Here is a 21235-nt window from a genome sequence, read left to right as displayed (position 1 = left end):
CAACTGAAGCGACTTAGCAGCAGCAGCAGCAGACTCCAACTTCTGTCCAATAGACGCTCAGCCCTACCTCTCTGAGTTATATGTGTATATAATACATATCATTTAAATTTGCTTGAGAAAACACTGGAAGGATGGAATAGAAAGAGGAATGGCAGAAGGGAAGAAGGGAGAGAAAGGGGAGGGTTCCCTGAAGGAGATGGGGACTGGATTTGAAAATACTTGTCTGCTATGTTTTGGTTTTTGAAGTTAATGTGTTACTCATTTTTTAATTAAATTTTAAGCTGTTTTATAGTCACTTAGATGAGTAAGAAATGATCCAAAGAGCCTTCAGGTTGAATAAGGACAAGCCATGGGCTATCACCATCATGTCCTCCTTTGGGAAGGTTTTTGGATAGGGAGCTCATGGGAGTGCCATAGATCCAGTGACTGTGGACTGTGTCATTTGAATAAAGGCATTCACCAGAGATCTGTGAGCAAGATGGAGAGTCTAGGCTGGATACTGAGTGTAATTGCTACTGTTTGTAATGGTCTCTGATCAGTGATGTGCTACTAGTTTGGAGGGAACTTTCTAAGAAAAAAGCACTGCAGCTTACCATTAACTTTGTTGTTTTACATTTAATAAATAGCTTCTACTCTAAAGAAGTAGAAGACATATCTATTAATTGTGTGCCAAGTATAAAGTTGGACAATATAATAACTGCATTGGATGATAGAACTAGGATCAAAATTATCCTTAAAATTGGAGCAATGGACTGATTATAATGAGATGAAATAGCAAGGTAAGGTCATATACTTGGGGGTTTTTTTGTTCTAATCAACCTTACAAGCACAGTTCTGGGAAGGTAGAGATTAAAAGCAGCACAAATAGAAAACGACTTAAAAGTTTTAGTGGTCAGTTAACTTGATATGATTGTATAGCATGATGTGGATGCCCCCCAAAAGGAATATAATTTTTAGTTACATTAATGGAATTAATAGAGAGTGACAGTGCTGGTCAGCTTTTCATGAGTCAGACCAGGCCTGCATATTTCATTCATTCCCTGGGGCCAGTCTTACAGAAAGGATATAGACAAAATGAAGTGTTTAAGTGTGGGAGCAGCCAAAATGGTGGTGTGACTAAAAACCATGTCAAAGGAAGTGGGTGTGTTTAACCTAGAGAAGAAAAAAACTTCTAATTTTTTTCTAAATAATAATATTTCAATAATAATAAGTCTAAATAATATTTCAGTTGTTTGGAAAGTGAAAAAATAGATGCAGCTTGTTCTTTTTGTTCTGAAGAAGACAGTCTAGAATCAGATGGTGGAAGTTTTTAGCTGGCTGTAAAGAAGTGTTGGAGAAGACTCTTGAGAGTCCCTTGGACCGCAAGAAGATCCAACCAGTCCATCCTAAAGGAGATAAGTCCTGGGTGTTCATTGGAAGGACTGATGATGAAGCTGAAACTCCAATACTTTGGCCACCGCATATGAAGAGTTGACTCATTGGAAAAGACCCTGATGCTGGGAGGGATTTGGGGCAGGAGGAGAAAGGGACGACAGAGGATGAGATGGCTGGATGGCATCACCGACTCAATGGACATGAGTTTGGGTGTTGGTGATGGACAGGGAGGCCTGGCGTGCTGCAATTCATGGGGTTGCAAAGAGTTGGACACAACTGAGCAAATGAACTGAACTGAACTGAAAGAAGATCAACAGCGATGGCTGTCTGCAGATGGGCTGAAGGCCCAAGAAAGTCACCTTAATCTAGGAAAATTTCTGGTCAAAAGGCTAGAGCAGGGATTCATGCATGGACTGCCTGACTGCTTTAGATCAGTGCTAGTCAAAAGATCTTATTTTCTTTTTCTTTACCCCCTTGTATATTTTATTTTTATTTTTTCCCATCTTATCATACTACTTTTCTTTGTAAATTGAGATTCATCCTTTTAAATATAAATATAATTTAAGTATAACTTAGGGACTTTTTTACTTACAATATCATTCACCCATCACCATTTATCAAATTCCAGAATTTTTTTTCCCATCGCCCTGAAAGGAAACCCCACACCCGTTAGCAGTCACTCTCCATTCCACCTGCCCCCAGTCCTTGGCAGCCATTAATCTGCTTTCTGTTACTTATTCTGTGTATTTCTTATAAAAGGGCTCATACAATAAGATCTTGGGTCTGACATCTCTCACTTAGCTTAATGTTTTCAAAGTTTATCCGTGTTGTAGCGTTTCAGTACTTGATTCCTTACCGTGACTGTGTGATGTTCCATTTTATGGGTATGCATGCATGCATGATCAGTCGCTCAGTCGTGTCTGACTCTTGGCAATCCCATGGGCTGTAACCCATCAGGCACCTCTATCCATGGGATTTTATCCCACAAGGATACTAGAGTGGGTTGTCATTTCCTCCTCCAGGGGATCTCTCCAGCCAAAGGGTTGAACCCATGTCTCCTGCATCTCCTGTATTGGTAGGCGGGTTCTTATCACTGAGCCACCTGGGAATCCTTTATATGGATATACCACATTTTGTTTATTCTGATGGACAGCTGGGTTTTTTTCACTCTTTGACTATTATGAATAATGCTGTTACCGACATCTGTGTACAAGCTTTTGTGAACATAATGTTTCATTTCTCTTGGATATATACTTAGGGGTAAAATTACAAGGCAAAATGGTAACTTTACTTTTTCAGAAAATGCCAAACTATTTTCCATAGAAGCAGCACTATTTACATTCCTACTGGAAATGTATGCAGGTTCCAACCTCCATATCCTTACTGACACTTTTTATTGTTTCTGTGTTTTATTACAGCCATTCTAGTTGTTATGAAGTGATAATCTTATAATTTTGCTTTGCATTTTCCTAGTAATTAATGGTGTTTAGCATCTTTCCTTGTTCTTATCATATGCTCTGTGATAAGAGTCATCTGTATAAAATGGATACTAGACCCTTAGCCAGACATCCTGGAATGTGAAGTCCAGTGGGCCTTAGAAAGCATCCCTATGAACAAAGCTAATGGAGGTGATGGAATTCCAGTGGAGCTATTTCAAATCCTGAAAGATGATGCTGTGAAAGTGCTGCACTCAATATGCCAGCAAATGTGGAAAAGTCAGCAGTGGCCACAGGACTGGAAAAGGTCAGTTTTCATTCCAATCCCAAAGAAAGGCAATGCCAAAGAATGCTCAATCTACCGCACAATTGCACTCATCTCACATGCTAGTAAAGTAATGCTCAAAATTCTCCAAGCCAGGCTTCAGCAATACGTGAACCATGAACTTCAAGATGTTCAAGCTGGTTTTAGAAAAGGCAGAGGAACCAGAGACCAAATTGCCAACATCTGCTGGATCGTTGAAAAAGCAAGAGAGTTCCAGAAAAACGTCTATTTCTGCTTTATTGACTATGCCAAAGCCTTTGACTGTGTGGATCACAATAAACTGTGGAAAATTCTGAAAGAGATAGGAATACCAGACCGCCTGACCTGCCTCTTGAGAAACCTATATGCAGGTCAGGAAGCAACAGTTAGAACTGTTAGAACATGTTAGAACAGTTAGAACATGGAACAACAAACGGGTTCCAAATAGGAAAAGGAGTACGTCAAGGCTGTATATTGTCACCCTGCTTATTTAACTTCTATGCAGAGTACATCATGGGAATCGCTGGGCTGGAAGAAGCACAAGCTGGAATCAAGATTTCTGGGAGAAATACCAATAACCTCAGATATGCAGATGACACCACCCTTATGGCAGAAAGTGAAGAGGAACTAAAAAGCCTCTTGATGAAAGTGAAAGAGGAGAGTGAAAAAGTTGGCTTAAAGCTCAACATTCAGAAGACTAAGATAATGGCACCTGGTCCCATCACTTCATGGGAAATAGATGGGGAAACAGTGGAAACAGTGTCAGACTTTATTTTTTTGGGGCTCCAAAATCACTGTAGATGGTGATTGCAGCCATGAAATTAAAAGACGCTCCTTGGAAGGAAAGTTATGACCAACCTAGATAGCATATTCAAAAGCAGAGACATTACTTTGCCAACAAAGGTCCGTCTAGTCAAGGCTATGGTTTTTCCAGTGGTCATGTATGAATGTGAGAGTTGGACTGTGAAGAAAGCTGAGCACCAGAGATTTGATGCTTTTGAACTGTGGTGTTGGAGAAGACTCTTGAGAGTCCCTTGGACTGCAAGGAGATCCAACCAGTTCATTCTAAAGGAGATTAGCCCTGGGATTTCTTTGGAAGGAATGATGCTAAAGCTGAAACTCCAGTACTTTGGCCACCTCCTGCGAAGAGTTGACTCATTGGAAAAGACTCTGATGCTGGGAGGGATTGGGGGCAGGAGGAGAAGGGGACAACAGAAGATGAGATGGCTGGATGGCATCACCGGCTCGATGGACATGAGTTTGAGTGAACTCCGGGAGTTGGTGATGGACAGGGAGGCCTGGCGTGCTGCAGTTCATGGGGTCACAGAGTCGGACATGACTGAGTGACTGAATTGAACTGAACTGGCACCCTTATCAGATGAATGATTTGCAAGTTTTTATTCCATTCTTTGCACTGTCTTTTTACTTTCTTGATAGTATCCTTTGAAGCACAAAAGTTTTTAATTTTGATGAAATGAAGTTTATCTGTTTTTTCTTTGATTGCTTATGCTTTAGGTGTCAAAATCTAAGAATCACTGACTAACCCAACATCATGAAGATTTGCACATGTATTTTCTTTGAGGAATTTTTTAGATTTGTGGTCCATTTTTGTTACTAAATTCAGGTTTGGCTGCTCAATGCTCAAAAGCAAATAATTGAGAAGCAAGTGTCAATAGAAAGGAAAGGTGTTTTAAGGACTTCCCTGGTGGTCCAGTGGCTAAGACTGTACACCCAGTGAAAGAGTCCCGGGTTTGATCCCTGGGATCAAACATGCCTAGATCCCCATGCCTCAACTAAAAGAGCCTGCATGCTGCAACTAAGACCCGGCACAGCCAAATAAATAAGTATTTTCAAAGAAGAAAAGCAAAGTGCTTTAATCAGAAAAGCTGACAGTCTCAGGAGAAGGTGGCCAGTCTGGGGAGAATATGTCCTGAGACCAACTCTGAAGGTTCTGGTCAACCATGACAGTTCATAAAGCAGGAGATGGAAGGTGGGGGAAGGAGGGAGAATCTCAGTGAATCATTAAGGCAGGAGGTTGGGTTCTGCATCTTTCTCCATTGTATGCAGGCCGCTGACTCGTCAGATGTTATCTTGGCATGTGATCTGCGAGCAAGACTGCTAGGGGGCTGTTGGGGATAGAGAGCTAGTCATTCTTTAACTACTTAATTATTTTTTTTTTTTATCTGGGAAAAGAATCAACAGGTTAATTAGTTTATTTCAAAGTTGGAGGGAAAGAGAAATGAGCAAACCGGAAAGGAGCAAAAGAGCTGCCCTCAGTTCCCTACGGTGCAACGTCATTCCATTTCTGTGGAATTAGGGGCAAACCCACTCCAGTGTTCTTGCCTGGAGAATCCAAGGGACGGGGGAGCCTGGTGGGCTGCCGTCTCTGGGGTCTCACAGAGTCGGACACGACTGAAGCGACTTAGCAGCAGCAGCAGGGGCAAAGGTTCATCTTCTATAACTTCTTTGTAGAAGAAATTGACATAGGGAACCATATTCTCAGAATGGAAGATATCAGCATTTCTTTGCTGACAGTTTTAGTTGCCTACTTATATAGACAGGCAGAGCAAGCTACAATTACTTTAATGCCCAGAATGATTCAGATTGTTACAAGCAATGATGTTAATCCCATTCTCTTGAGGCCTGTTCTTGGAATTGTGCTAAACATAGATTCAGTGCTGCTCAAGATGGAGCAGCTTATGTCATGGACACAGTCTGGTTCATCATGCAGTTAGTTTTTTTTTCCTCTGGTTGCAGTTATAGTATTTATAAAACAACTCAGGAGTGTGCATCAGACACTGAGTCTGTGACTCTATTGTCCTAATCATTAACTGCTTGGTTTTATACTTGGGGGAACGTGCCCTGCACGGTTCTCCTTAGTTCCATTTTGAGGAGTTGTGAGGTTTATGGTGTGAGATAGGTATCCAACTTCATTCTTTTGCATATAGATGGTCAGTTGTCCCAGCACCAGTTTGTGAAAAACACTCTTCTCTTCCTCACTGAGTCTTGGCATCATTGTCAAAAATCAGTTGTCGATCAATGTATGCTTCACGAAGATCTTGTCCTAGAACATAAATCAATGAACTGCTTCCCTCATGGGTGGAGTCTCACTAGGAAAAGAAAGTCATCTTAGTGAGCAGATTGATTTATGTCCTGGAGCAAGCTTCTTATCTCCTTATGAACTTGTTTCTACTCAGAAAATGTTTTGGACCACATTTTGAGGAGTACTGCCCTAGATCTTTGGCACTTTAGGTGCCACTGACCAGAAACACCCTAGGCTCTATCCCAAAGCTACTGGATTAGGATCTGTTTTCAAACAGAAGCCCCCCAACCCTACCCCACCCCACCCCCCAGCCCCCAAGTAATTCACTTGCTCATTAAAGTCTGAGCAGCATGACTCTAGAATCAGACTCTAAGTGACTTTAAAGATCTGTTCTGTAAATACAGGATTAGTTAACGAGTAAGACTTGGAAAAGGGAGCATAAATGTAAGTGTAGGCAGGATTATATCTGGGACTCATGTGGTAGAAATCCACAAGGGCCTCAGATACGACAGCCTTCAGTAGAAACTCCAGCGCTAGTCCTGATCTCAAAGCGTTTCTTTTCACTCTTGCACCGGATTTGATAGTTTTTGTTTGCTTGTGAATTATAGTTATAAAGGAAATTTAGAGTTATAGAGAATAGGTACAGAGAAAATTTAGAGTTATAGAGAAGAGGAGTGGGAGAGGAATAGTAAGACAGAAGACTTTTACAAAGCAACTTTGGGAAAGAAGCTAACTTTGGTTCAAACTGTTTGTGAAATCACAGTGCAATGCTAGAAGTTGGCAGCAATAGTGCTGTGTCATAAAATAAGAAATCATTGACTATTTGGGTAAATACACCTCTTTGGAAGCTTATTGTATGCAAATGCAAGCACTATCAGCATCAGGAATTTGCAGGAATTTGTCATGCTGATGTTCCAAGGAAGAGTGGTCTGAGCAAAAGATACATAAGGGAGTTAGTTACATACCATACTCACTTGACTATTTTGAGGTGAGTGACATTATTGATATGCTACTTAGAATGCTGTCTTCTTTGTTTTCTTGAACATAAAAATGAAGGTTTTTATAGATGTACTTAGGAATTGAGGCCTCTGTTCTCTTGTAAGGCTTTAAGATTCTTAGTAGGAATTTCCTGCTGCAGAAAATTTGAAGCTCGGGATAGAATGCTGTTCTGCATTACAAGCACCATTAATTCAGTTCAGTCACTCAGTCGTGTCCCACTCTTTGTGTCCTCATGGACTGCAGCACGTCAGGCTTCCCTATCCATCACCAGCTCCCGGAGCTTGCTCACACTCATGTCCATCGAGTCGGTGATGCCATCCAGCCATCTTTTCCTCTGTTGTCCCCTTCTCCTGCCTTCAATCTTTCCCAGTATCAGGGTCTTTTCAGATGAGTCAGTTCTTCTCATCAGGTGGCCAAAGTTTTGGAGTTTCAGCTTCAGCATCAGCCCTTCCAATGAATGACCATTAATTAGGACCACAGATAAAGTTTCTGATCATCTGTAGGATCCGGTAGAAGGCCTTATTTTCCAATGGTAGTGTTTGTGTGTGTTTATGAAAAAAGTTTGTCATCACTTCAAGCATTTAACTATGAAAGTTACTAAGTTAACTACAAACACTTTACATATCTATTTGTTGCAGGAAGGGGGACCCCTTCCAGGGCCTGAAACTGGGCTCTTGTCTAACACTCGGAAATGAATTGTCCGAGGAGACACATGTACTGACAAGGCAAGAGATTTTATTGGGACAGGGCACCTGGGTGGAGAGCAGTAGGATAAGGGAACTCAGGAGAACTGCTCTGCCACGTGGCTCGCAGTCTCGGGTTTTATGGTGATGGATTGGTTTCCGGGTTGTCTTTGGCCAGTTATTCTAATTCAGAGTCTTTCCTGGTGGCGCTCGCATCACCCAGCCAAGATGGATGCTAGCGAGAGGGATTCCGGGAAGTGGACGGACATGTGGTGTCTCCTTTTGACCTTTCCCGAACTCTTCCAGTTGGTGGTGGCTTATTAGTTCCGTATTCTTTACCAGGATCTCCTGTCATAAAACAACTCATGTGAATGGTTACTGAAGGGCCTGGCCAGGGTGGGCGGTTTCAGTCAGTGTGCTTCCCCTAACATATTCAATAAAGTAGGTCTTCTAATAATGTTTATCAGTGTGGTTTAATGTTAATTTAAAGTTTAGGGACTTCCCTGGTGGTCCAGTGGTTACGAATCTGCCTTCCAATGCAGGGGACACAGGTTTGATTTTTGGTCGGGGAACTAAGATCCCACATACCATGGAGCAGCTGAGCCCATGCACTGCGACTGCTGAGCCTGCTTGCCACGACTAGAGTGTCTTTGTGTGGCCTTGAAAGATGGGACACATAACACAACAAAGATCAGAGTGCAACAACTAAGACCCCATGCAGCCAAATAAATAAATAAAAATAGTTTAGAATGACAATACAGTGTCGTTAGACTTATCACCGCTTCCATGATTTAATGTAATATATAAGCTGATTATAGTTTAGCCGAACATTCACCACTCCCCTGAAAATCAGATTTTGACTTAGCAAGTAGACTTTTATCTCAATACTCCAAATAATAGTAGTAACCGAGGACATCAGAGCATCTTCCTATACCTTGCCTTTTCCTGAGTAAACAGGTAGTAACTGAGGTGCCTCCCCTGTGGGTTCCAGCCCAGATCTCTCCTGTAAGTGTGGGGCTGGTCTTTTAACTCAAGCCAGGGAAAGCTTGGATATCCTCTCACCTGTTGCTGTTGAGAAGTGCTGTCACTTGGACCCTGAATGTGAGCCTATCTCAACTTGTAGTAAGATTTCCTCTTGACCTTTTTCTACATTTCCCAGCCAATCAAACAGATCTTCTCTATCACATACAAACCAGTGACATTTTACTCTAAAATCTGAGATGTTTCTGGACTCCAAGCCATTAAAAGTAAAATGCCATCGTCTCCCTCCAAAGAGATGGTCTTTTCTACTTGAACGTATCTCTAGATCTTTGCAGAAGACATGGTGAATGGCAATTTGGCCTTGGACCAATCATCCAGCGTTGTGGCATACTGTTCTGAGATGCCATCTACAGATATTGATTATCCAGTGTGTGTCCTCTAATAGCTCTTGACCTCCTCTTGGCTCTATCAGTTGCTTTTTATTTTCCTTCCAGATTCTTAATTATTCCTCTTGGGGTGAGAGAAACTCAGAGGTGAGTTTGCTAATTTTTATTTTCCCAAACAGTTAAATACAGAAACATTAGTCTTTCATTCCCTTCTGTGAACATTTGGAGAACAGAATCTTCTGCTCCATTTTAGTTTCAAAGAAATTCTGTCTACATGTTCCTACTTCTAGCACTGTGTAAATGGAAACAAGTTCTAGAAGAGTTGATAAGACTGAGAAGCAGGGAGAAGCACAGTCCTCTAAAACATGAGCCCTGAAATCACTTTCTGTTTAGAGAAACTTCAGTTCCAGCGGCTGCTTTTCTGTCTCATCATCTCCCTTGTCAATTATCCAGAGCAGTTGCTCGAATCCTTTTATTTCTCTCATCAGGCTTCTTTCTCATTCCCTAACGCTTGGAAGATAATCTTGCATTCTACCCCAAAACGGAACAATGGATCTGAACTCCCTCAAATTCCCTTTTTCCCTCAGCCTTAAACCAATATGCATATCCATCCTTATTTCCTTCCTGTTTGCCAGGAAAGAGGAAAGAAATGCCTGTGAAAGACCAGTTCCTTTAACAGTGTTCCTAATCCTGACCCTTTCTACTCGGAGGACCTTGTTGCATCAGTTATCCCCATCCTCTTCTGTATCTTAAAGCTTGTCTCTCCTGGCTCCTGCCACTCTCCAGTGCTCAGTCCTCTCCCACCCTTTCCTTTCCCTCAGTGCTGCTCCTTTTCGGCTCAAAATGTTCGGTAAGAGTCATCCTCAGTCACTGGTTCTACGTACGCCACTCCTGTTCTTTGCAAGTCCAGCTCCATTGTTCTTTCATTTTATTCCTTCTCCGAAACTGTTCTTGTCTAGATCTCCAGTGATTTCCCCATTGCCAGTAGAAGCGGACCCATTTCTACCTTTGCTCTACCTTTCTGAGGCAGTAGTCATTCTTACTTCTTCACTCCAAGGAAAGTGCTAAGAAATTTTCATTTGTATGCTCAGAGTTCAGGTGTGTTAGTTTGATACTGTGAAGCCTCCTCTTGTTTTGGTATGTACTTTCCCGTTAAAAGAGACTTTATCACTTGGAACAGCTGAGGTCTCCAGTCAGTGTGGTGGGGGTTACTATTCTCATGGTTCTAATTGCCAAATTTGTGGTAACTCTTACAGAACCACATGTTTCTCGCCTCCTCCCTCCCATGTATTTTTATTAAACAGAAGTAAAACAATTTATTAAAACTAGTTTAAAAATAGGGCCTTACTTTGTATTTGTGCATAAATTCTATTACCCAGCTTGCTCAATTTTTGCTCACTGACCTTGGATTTTGAACATCATTTTCAGGAAGGTTTGCCTCTATGGATATTGAAGTAACCATACCAAGGGATGAGGCAACTTCCAGTGTCTGAATGGGTCCTGAAACATGAGAAGTGCTCAATATGTACTCGTTGAAACATTAATTCCACGAGCAGCCCTGAGATATGCTGTTCTAACCAGAGAGCTGGAAACAACCCATCTTCTATCCCAGTTGGTTGGCTTGAAAGGCTTAATTGTGAGCAAAATGCTTGCCATTGTAGTCCCTCCAAAACTTTAAAAAGCAGTTATTCTTTTCGTATATTTCCTAAAGAGAGAAAAACAGTATGAATAGTTTGAAAGTCAAATTGAATTCACTTGTTGTTCTTACAACCGGGGAAAAAAATGATCAGTTTCATTTTTCTGAATTAAAAATTCACATATTTAAATAGTTTGTACTGTGCTCTCCTCTAAGCCCCTCTGCAGTGTTTCTAGAGATGAGAGTCTTCGCTTCTGGCTTATAGGGAAGACTGATGCCCTGAGCAAGTAGGCAGCCTGTGACCATTTGGTTTTAGAATCTAGTTCAAGAGAATGTTGAGCTCCAAAATCACTGCAGATGGTGACTGCAGCCATGAAATCAAAAGACGCTTACTCCTTGGAAGGAAAGTTATGACCAACCTAGACAGCATATTAAAAGCAGAGGCATTACTTTGCCAACAAAGGTCCATCTAATCAAGGCTGTTGTTTTTCCAGTAGTCATGTATGGATGTGAGAGTTGGACCATAAAGAAAGCTGAGCACTGAAGAATTGATGCTTTTGAACTGTGGTTTTGGAGGAAACTCTTGAGAGTTCCTTGGACTGCAAGGAGATCCAACTAGTCCATCCTAAAGGAAATCAGTCCTGAATATTCATTGGAAGGACTGATGCTGAAGCTGAAACTCCAATACTTTGGCTATATGATGTGAAGAACTGACTCATTGGAAAAGACCCTGATGCTGGGAAAGATTGAAGGCAGGAGGAGAAGAGGATGACAGAAGATGAGACGGCTGAATGGGATCACCAACTCAATGGACATGAGTTTGAGTAAACTCTGGGAGTTGGTGATGGACAGGGAGGCCTGGCATGCTGAGGTCCCTGGGGTCTCAAAGAGTCAGACAAGACTGAGCAACTGAACTGAACTCAGGAGAGCATTATGGTTTAGTTGGATTGTAGAATTGCTATTGAAGATATGGCCATGACTCTCAGAGACCAGTGGAAATGTTCTATTGACCCTGTTTCTTAGTCTGACCTCTGCTCACTGTCAATGTTGGTCTGTGTATTTAAGTTGTCTGTGCTAATGGAAAAACCTGGCTCGTTCTGTCTCTATTGGTGTCTGTAACGAATCATTTATTTCTCAACTCTTTACAGAGGGACCTGTCGGGGCATAAGAACATCGTGGGTTACATTGACTCCAGTATCAATAGTGTGAGTAGCGGTGATGTGTGGGAAGTTCTCATCCTGATGGACTTCTGCAGGGGTAAGTACATGAGCCAGATTGTATGCTTTCATTTCTCTAGGACTTTGATTGTCAAGGGGGTGGGGTCATTGCAGTTAACAGGAACTGTACTCTAATGTATGTTGTTCTGGTTTTAAGGATGGGAAGACAAAGAGGCTGAGAGAGACAGAGCCTCCTGTGACTTCTTGGTTAGTCTTACAATGTCAAAGATCAGTGGCACAAATACTGGTGGATAATACAGAACTCTAATTTTGTTAGGTTTTGGGAGGTTTGGTGCTTGTACGTGAATGTGGATGTATGAGGATGAGAATGAATGTGTTCTTTATGATGCTTTAAAGCAAATGATGAAGGCACATAATAAAGACCCGACTCCAGATGGACTAAAGAAACAATTCAGCTTCCCTCACTCGTGTGTTCTGTTCTCCACCCACACCACCATCCTTGCATTGGGAGGGAAAGAATCCTTTTTGTCTAATGGAAATGACCCTCCTCTTCTTGCTCCAGTTTGGATTGCCAATAAGGCTCCATTCAAATCATGCTGCTGTTAACAGTAGTTAAGTAGTTGAAAGCTTAGCATTTTGAGCAGTATTTATCTTGGGAAACCCAGGCTGGAGCATGAATGTATTCAGAGTTGACTGTATTTCATACAGCTGTTGTTTGGAGGTTCAGCTTTTTGGGTCTTAGCAGCTGCCACTTACATTCTTGGGTCGCTTTTTCACTGTTTGGTGCCCAGTTTTATAATCACCCTTGGTTCCACTAACATTGTCCTTGCCTTTCAAGACACTGTCCATAAATTAAATATGTTGCTAATCCTAAAAACATGATGTTAACCAATAATTCCAGCCTTTACTGTAACAGCTGTTAGCCTGACTTTATAAAATAGTACCGCATTGTTTCCTCCTGGCCATTCCTTTTTGGACAGTTAAATGTTCACAGATGAGGTAGTAGGAGAATCCAGGGAGCTGGGTAATTTTCTAAGCGAGGTCATCAGTCTTTCAGTCCTAGGGGTTAAGTGTTGATGTAGCATTTCTGCAGGCCAGGCAGCAGGCAGTAAAGCCAGAGAGACCAAGCTGTTCCTAAAGTACAGGCTATCAAACTGTCTTCTTCCTCCTCCTGGGGTCTATTGTGCAATCTGATTCTTACTAAAAGGTACAGCAGGTTGAACCTGTGGCCCCATCTGATGCACAACAGGGACAGTATAACCAGGCAACCAGAGCCAGGACCATGTTGTCAGTTCTGCTGCTAATCTTGAAGACAGAATGAGGGCAGCTCACATCTGAGCTGCTTTATAAAATGAAGAAACTGTTTTGAAGCAGTAGAAAACAGGTCGCAGGCTGGGAATCAAGATACTGGGGTTTAATCCTGGCTCAGCCAGTAATTAGCCGAATCCAGATTGCTCCTCTGTGGACAGCCATTCATTCTCTTGAATAAGTGAAGGGGCTGAATGTTTATTACCTTTCCTCTGCTCTGCACCCCTTTCAGGAGGCCAAGTGGTCAACCTAATGAACCAGCGCCTGCAAACAGGTTTTACAGAAAATGAAGTACTCCAGATATTTTGTGACACCTGTGAAGCTGTCGCCCGCCTGCATCAGTGCAAAACTCCTATTATCCACCGTGACCTGAAGGTAACAGATCACCCTGAAGCTTTCTTACAGAGTATTTTCTACCTGCTCCAGGAGTGGGGTAAATGTTATGAGGGTATGGGAAAAGCGTCAGGCTTGGTACCAAATTATGAGTTGACATTCTGCTTGGGGAGAGAAAGCACAGAGAAAAAAATAGCAGAACAGTACAGTATAATAGAGCTTCCCAAGTGGTACTAGTGGTAAAGAACCTGCCTGCCAATGCAGGAGACATAAGAGATGCAAGTTGGGTCCCTGGGTGGAGGGATGATCCCTGGAGGAGGACATGGCAACCCACTTCAGTACTCTTGCCTAGAGAATCCCATGGACAGAGGAGCCTGAGGGGCTACGGTCCATAGGGTGACAAAGAGTCAGACCCAAGTGAAGCAGCTTAGCATGCATGCTCATACAGTTCAATATAGTATCAATTTTATTATTAAGTAGCTTTCAGAAGTTCTTTATAATTGCCAAATGCCTGAACACATCTTTGTTATTTTTCCTAATAAACTCCAAAATTCACTGTTTTAGAGTCATGAAGAGTAGTAATATGCTAATTTAAAGTTTGTAAACAGCAGTGCCTAGTCTTTAAAGTCTATTTTATATTTTGTAAAATCCATTAATTGATAATTTAAAAATTTTGTCCTGCTAAGAAAAGACTCTGATGCTGGGAGGGATTGGGGGCAGGAGGAGAAGGGGACGCCAGAGGATGAGATGGCTGGATGGCATCACCAACTCGATGCACGTGAGTTTGGGTGAACTCCAGGAGTTGGTGATGGACAGGGAGGCCTGGCATGCTGCAATTCATGGGGTCGCAAAGAGTCGGACACGACTGAGTGACTGAACTGAATTACTGTTCCCTTGCACTGGACCTTTCAGACTGTATCACTTGATGACGTTTGTTGAATGGAATTGGCACCTGGTCAGGGTTCACTAGCATCTTTGGAGCACTGACTGTGTGCCGTGTACTCTGACACTGCATGTGCACTGTCTCTTGGGTGAGAGACTGTCTTGTTAACATTTTATGGTCAGTGAAACTTAGGAGCAGAGAGGTTATGTGACTTAACTAAGGTCGTATAACTGGGAAGGAGGAGTACCAGAATTTGAATCCAGCTCTTCTGATTCTAAATTGCAATTTCTTTTGATTATACTTATGTTTCCTGAAACATGCTTCATGGCTAACATTTACATCATCATCCCCTCCCATGCTTGTTAAATGCGGGCTGCTGGGTCCCCACTGAATCTTCCGGGCCACAGTGTTTGTGATGGTACCAGGGAAGCCTGGGAGTTTTTATCTTAGGCACCCCAGTTGGTTTTTGTATATTTCAAAGTTTGAGGATCACAATAGCATACTAGCTTTTCTGTTATGAGGATGGTTTTTAGTTTAATTAAGGTATAATTCACATACCATAAAATTTACTCCTTTAGAATGTACATGTTGGTGGGTTTTAGTATATTTACAAGGGTGTGCAACCATTACCGTTGTCTAATTCCAGAAAATTTCATCTCCCCTCACCACCACCCACAAAAGCTTCATCAAAAGTTTCATCACCACCACCCCCAAAAGCCTGTACCCATTAGGGGTCACTTCTTATTCTTCCCTTAGCCCTGCCAACCACCAGTCTACTTTCTGTTGCTTATTCCAGACATTTCACCTAAATTGGCTTGTATGGTATGTGACCTCTTTCACAAGCAGTGTTTTCCAGGTTCATGTATGTTGTAGCATATGTCAGTACTGCATTCTTCTTGTGACAACATCCCATTGTGCGGACATATCACATTTTGTTAATTCCTCAGTTAGTGGACATCTGAGTTGTTTCTGCTATAGCTATTGTGACTCAGGCTGTTGTGAACATTCATGTACTAGGTTTCACGTGAGCGCATAGTTTCAGTTCTGTTGGGTACACACCTTGGAGAGGAATTGCTGGGTCATATGGATACTCTCAGAGAAGGCAATGGCACCCCACTCCAGTACTCTTGCCTGGAAAATCCCATGGATGGAGGAGCCTGGAAGGCTGCAGTCCATGGGGTTGCTGAGGGTCGGACACGACTGAGCGACTTCACTTTCACTTTTCACTTTCATGCTTTGGAGAAGGAAATGGCAACCCACTCCAGTGTTCTTGTCTGGAGAATCCCAGGGACGGGGAAGCCTGATGGGCTTCCGTCTATGGGGTCGAGTAGAGTCGGACACGACTGAAGTGACTTAGCAGTAGCAATGGATACTCTAACTTTTTGAGGAACTGCCAGCCTATTTTCCAAAGGAACTGCACTATTTTACATCCTGCCAGCAACTTACAAGGTTCCAGTTTCTTCACACTAGCTCATGATTTTGCCCTATTTTATTTTTCTGTCCTGTTGAGTGCAAAGTCTCCAAATGCCTAAGACAGCCTTCTCCGGTGCACCTCAGCTCACAGTCAGCCCCTTTTCTGACAGAACAAGTATACATCCGTGAATATTGTGAGCCTCACATCATACAAAACATAATTCTGTGAGGACAGTGCAGATACAACATGGTCCCTACGCTCATAATGTAAAAGTATTGGTGAGAGCATATAAGTGAAATATTTGGAACTGAAACTTAAAGAAGTGAAATACAAAGTCTCTTAGTATGTGGTCAGATAATGAGATCTGGCAGTGGTGATTGGGATATTCTGGAAATGTTGAATTTTGAAAGACTGGTGGGATATAGGTGGTCACAGAGAGGCTGAAGAGGATTTCAGGCAGAGAGCAGGGCCTAAGGACTGCCGAGGGGAGGGAACAAGAAGGTGTTTGAAGATGAGGAGGTGGGTAAGGGCCTGGTACCTGGCTAGTTACAAAGCAGGCCAGAGTGACTGTAGGCCACTTCTCTAAGAATGTAATGACACTCCTTTTTTTTTAAATACACTTGATTTACAGTGTTGTGTTAGTTTCAGGTGATGACACTTTTTTCCTAGTTGTTTTAACATTGAGTGAAATTCTTGGGCCTGTTAGTGTATATTTCAAAATAAGCAATGGTACCAATATTTTCGGAGAAGGCAATGGCACCCCACTCCAGTACTCTTGCCTGGAAAATCCCATGGACGGAGAAGCCTCGTAGGCTGCAGTCCATGGGGTTGGTAAGAGTCGGACATGACTGAGCGACTTCACTTTCAGGTTTCACTTTCATGCATTGGAGAAGGAAATGGCAACCCACTCCAGTATTCTTGCCTGGAGAATCCCAGGGATGGGGGAGCCTAGTGGGCAGCCGTCTATGGGGTCACACAGAGTCGGACACGACTGAAACGACTTAGCAGTAGCAGGAGTACCAACATTTTAGGACCTGATCTTTGTCCCTGCCACTTATCTTGAAGAACAGTTTATGAGGGGCCAAGAAAAGGGTTGGAGAAGTATGGCCTGGCTGTATCAACACTACTTCTGTGACCTGTATGAGCTTGGGTCCCTCCAGAGTCCCATTCCACCCCTCCATGTCAGATGGGGTTCAATTTCATATGAGAACTCTGGTTCTGTAGCCATGTAACTGGTACCAACCGAGTTGTAAGCTCTGTGGGTAATAAGCATCCTTCATATTTCCAGATGCACAGGACGTGTTTCCATCTCCGACTTGTTCTCCTCCTGTTTCCATCCCCGTCTTGCTCTCCTCCCTGTAGTCTTTGACTCCTTTGTGACTTTTCCCTGACCTCGTGTTCTCCTAGACCCTCAGGCTCCTGGGTTGTTCCTCCCATCACTTGGCCTCAGAGCCTCAGCTTCCTTGTCTGTGCAGCAGAGACAACAGCACCAGCCTTGTTAGGGCCTGGGTGGGGCTAAAGGAGAACATGCGCATCAGTGCGCAGGCACATCCTTGGCTCAGAAAATTCTGAGCAGACACCCAGGGAGGTGAGAGCAAGGAAGAGGCCAAGGGGGCTACAGAGCCTTGTTTTAGAGAGTGCTACTTGTACGTTTTAAACAAAGTCTTCCTTCATTGTCACTTTTCCAACATTTATTGGACTAAACAAGGCCTAAATGATCATCACTTCACACCCATAAGTAGCACCTGCCCAATTTCTGTGTGGCCAGCATACTAGTGCCCCGTGGTGCTGCTATGAGGTGGCGGAGAAGGTTGCCCATGACGGGAACCTGAGGCAGAGTTCAGCATCTTACCTGGGGACACAGTAGGTGGTTGGTCTCAAGCAGCCAGAGCCCAGACTCTTTCCTGACTGCTCTGAGCAGCCTGTGAGATGTCTGAGCAGAGGACCTGGGAGCACACTGGGCTCTGAGGGTGAGGCCGGGCCATGAGTGAGTGGCTGCTTCACTGTCTTCCCAGCCTGCCTTAGGCCCTGGCCCTTGCCCCTCCGTCACCCGTCACTCCAGTCTAGGAGCACAGTAATTGTGTTCAGTCAGTACTGAAGACTACCGGGTATGCCACTGGTTTGCCACTTGTGGTTTGGGAGACTTTGTTTCCTCTTCTCCTTGACCTTGGAAACAAAACGTACACAGGGGCCCCTGTGATTGGTCTAGAGGAGTCCTGTTGCTGTTGATTTTAGTCATTGACTCCTACCTGTCTTTTTGTGTTTTTTTTTTAATGCTTTCCCAAACTCCCCAAATCTAGGTGCCATCTGGACGCTTTTGCTGGCCTATTAGATTCTGTTGATTTCTACTGCTATGTGCTTGGCGGGCAGTCACATCTGCCTGCTGCAGTGCCAGCTTGCTAGGCGGGAGTGAGAAGTCCCCTGGACCTCCTGCTGCCCTGGCTCTGTCATTGAGTCACAAGGCCTCGGCCTCTCTGCGCTCCCTATCATGGCTGGTACCAGCCAGCAAGGTCCTAGCGGTGGCCAGAGCCAAGAAATTCTTTGTTCTCCTCTTGGTCAGAGAACGTGCCCGTGGCTGGTCTCTCTTGTTTCTGTGTGACCCGAGTTACCACATGATAAGGAGGCGCCCTTGGGAATAAGTCCGTGGGACACAGGAAGGAGCACAGACCAGGCCAGCTGTGGACGAGGGTGCTGAGCCAGTGCCACCTGTGGGGAACTCAGAAGGCCCCTCTTGCCCTGCCCACCACGTGTGTGGTCTTTCTTTCTTTCTTTTTTTTTGGTCTTTCTTTCAAATTCCAGAGAGGAAATAAGCTGACAGCAGTCCCTGTCCTTAAGCAGCATATGTTCTGAAAAATAACCAAAACAGAAGTTCTAGTCTTTACTGAATGTTTCTCCTCAAATACATTATTTTACATTTTCATTATTTCCTCCCTTTTTTAAAATTGTCTCTCTGAGGACTGACAGAGGTCTTCATTGCAAATAATAGAATTATGTTCCTGGGAAGGTCACGTAAGTCAGCGCTTTCCTTTTACCAACAGGGAATCCTCTGCTCAGAAAGGCTGTGACCTGCACAGCAAACTCATTGATCAAACCAGAACAAAGGCCAAGGCTTTTGACCCTCAGTGTGGTTTCTGTTTGTTTGGTTTTTGCTATATTTTACCATGCCGTTTGCCCAAGCATTTAAGAAGGGGGATAAAAGGAATAAGACTTAGTAAGTACATTCTAGGTTGAAAAAGTCATGAATGTCTCCTCATCTGTCAGAAAAGAGGTTTTGGATCTCATGAAGTACAGTAGCATGAAGATTCTTGTCCTATTTTTGAATCACAGGTTGGAAAACCTGCATTCACCTAGTGCTCCACAATTTCTAGTGGTAATAAACTCTGTGGCTGAATGCCTGGATGCTGTTTTGTTTGGGATAATATCAAGATGAAGAGGTCAGAAGGAGGTGGCTTTCTAGACATTTTAGCTGAAGCTCTGAGCAGAGTTCGGGAGTGACAGCTTTAATAATCCTCTCAGGCTGATTGCGGAATAAGGTCAGTAGCTTGAACGCTCAACAAGCTTCTAGATGGGAGGTTGTGAGCGAAGGTAACCAGCATTCACCTGACTTCCTAAAGGACCTGGCCAAAAACAAAGTCACCACGCAGGTTCTCTGAAGCTTCCGGAAGCTGGTGTATGAACCTCCAATTGGTTATCGACCTTCCTCATTGAATCCCTCTCGGCCCTGGTCATCTCACACTTGCAGAGTCGTACCTGCCCTCATCGTCTCCTTTCTGCACATCAGTGCAGCCGGGGAGGGTGCAGTCCCGGCGGTGTGGCAGCCTGAGCCCAAATCTTGCCCCCACAGCCTTGTGACCTCTGCCTGCACTCCGTTCTCCCACGTATCAAGTGGGACAGTGAGGCCTTGGAAGAATGTCAGGAAGTACGTGGGGCAGGGTTGGGCCCCACATGTTAAGTGCTACTAGTTGCTGCACCATTTTATTACTCTCACCCCCCCATGCCTTCCTGTTCTTGGTTCCACTTAACCTGCGTCTTGCCCTTTCTCCAAGGCCCAGCATTATCTCGTCTCGTCATTCTTGAGAGTGCTAGCCCATAGTGTGTCCGGTCCCACGTCTTTAGTTTCCAATCCCTAGGACTGTGCTGCCCCAGCCACAGAGGCCTGTCTCTGCTTCGGTCTCCTTCAGTCTCCCTACAGGTGCTCTCACCACCGTGCCTTCCTGCTGGCCGGTCTCTAATGAGAATGCTCATCCCCCAGATTGTTCATGGTGGCTCCCCTCACCAGAGTGACCTTTCCTGAATGTGCTGTTTACAGTGGCATCCGTCTTAACTGACACATATTTAACCTGCTGGGGTTTTTTTCCCCACAATGTTTATCAGTACCAGGCAAATACACTTTTTTTTTTTTTAAATCATCAGCTGGACCCTAAGCTCCAGTCACAGCCTTATTTGTGGAACTTAGAAAAGTACTTGGCACATAATGGGCAGTAGTAGGAGTTCAAATGTATTTCTCTAATAAAGGAATGATCTTACATGTGTCCAGGGAGACTTGCAGTGTGCTTTCATGGTCATTCTCTTCCTTGTTTCATAAGCTTTACTTTACAGATAAGAAACCTGCCCAAAGAGGTTTAAAGGTTTATTCAAGGCCAAACATCTAAAATAGTCCCCGAGGTCTCCTGAACCCCAAGTCCAGTGTGGTTGCCACACATTGTGCTCTGTGCTAAGTGTTTTGTTAGTGACGGTGCTGTTGCTGATGGAGGGCAGCAGCCGCCTGAGCTTGGAGGTTGTCACTAACTAGTGTCACAGGTCACAGGGACAGATGGCGAGGGGGCGGAGCTGTGGCTGCTGCCAGGCGATTTCACCTCCGTAATCTCACCTGATCCTCCCCACAGAATTTCACGGTGGCCAAAGCAGGGATTACTTTTCTCATCTGCATCGATAGTTCTTTGATATTTCTCAGGCTTTCACTCCATTGATATCTCTGGTTCTCTTGTCTGTTTTTGAACACACCGTTAATTTCTTCTGGTTTTCCTATGAATATAGTTCTGTACAGTGGTATCTTTGTGGGAAGGAGGAAGGCAGGGTGGGGACCAGGTTAAATGTAGCATAATTCCTGAGTTCTATCAGTCAAGCTAACCAGAAATACAAACCAAGTTTTTAAGGTCTGGGTAGAAAACAAAAACAAAGCCTCATTGTGCATCATCTTTATTCTGTCCCTTGCCTACTCAGTTTTCTTCCCTTTCCCAACAGAGATTTTGGTCCCTAGAATGACCTTGTTTGTGT

General features: G+C 43.6%; 1 protein-coding gene across 19 annotated transcripts in view; it reads left to right on the top strand.

Moving 5' to 3' along the window:
• AAK1 (AP2 associated kinase 1) overlaps positions 1-21235 on the top strand; it is a 163730-nt gene that overhangs the window by 81152 nt on the left and 61343 nt on the right. For all 19 annotated transcript variants that reach the window (XM_027555689.1, XM_027555691.1, XM_027555692.1 and 16 more), the window contains 2 exons: positions 11991-12099; positions 13561-13703. In XM_027555689.1, coding sequence (XP_027411490.1) covers positions 11991-12099; positions 13561-13703 — 252 coding nt within the window. The remainder of the gene's footprint in view (positions 1-11990; positions 12100-13560; positions 13704-21235) is intronic.

The sequence above is a fragment of the Bos indicus x Bos taurus genome, chromosome 11, assembly GCF_003369695.1.
Source record: "Bos indicus x Bos taurus breed Angus x Brahman F1 hybrid chromosome 11, Bos_hybrid_MaternalHap_v2.0, whole genome shotgun sequence".
NCBI classification, from domain to species: Eukaryota; Metazoa; Chordata; class Mammalia; order Artiodactyla; family Bovidae; genus Bos; species Bos indicus x Bos taurus.
This window is presented reverse-complemented; position numbering and strand designations above follow the sequence as displayed.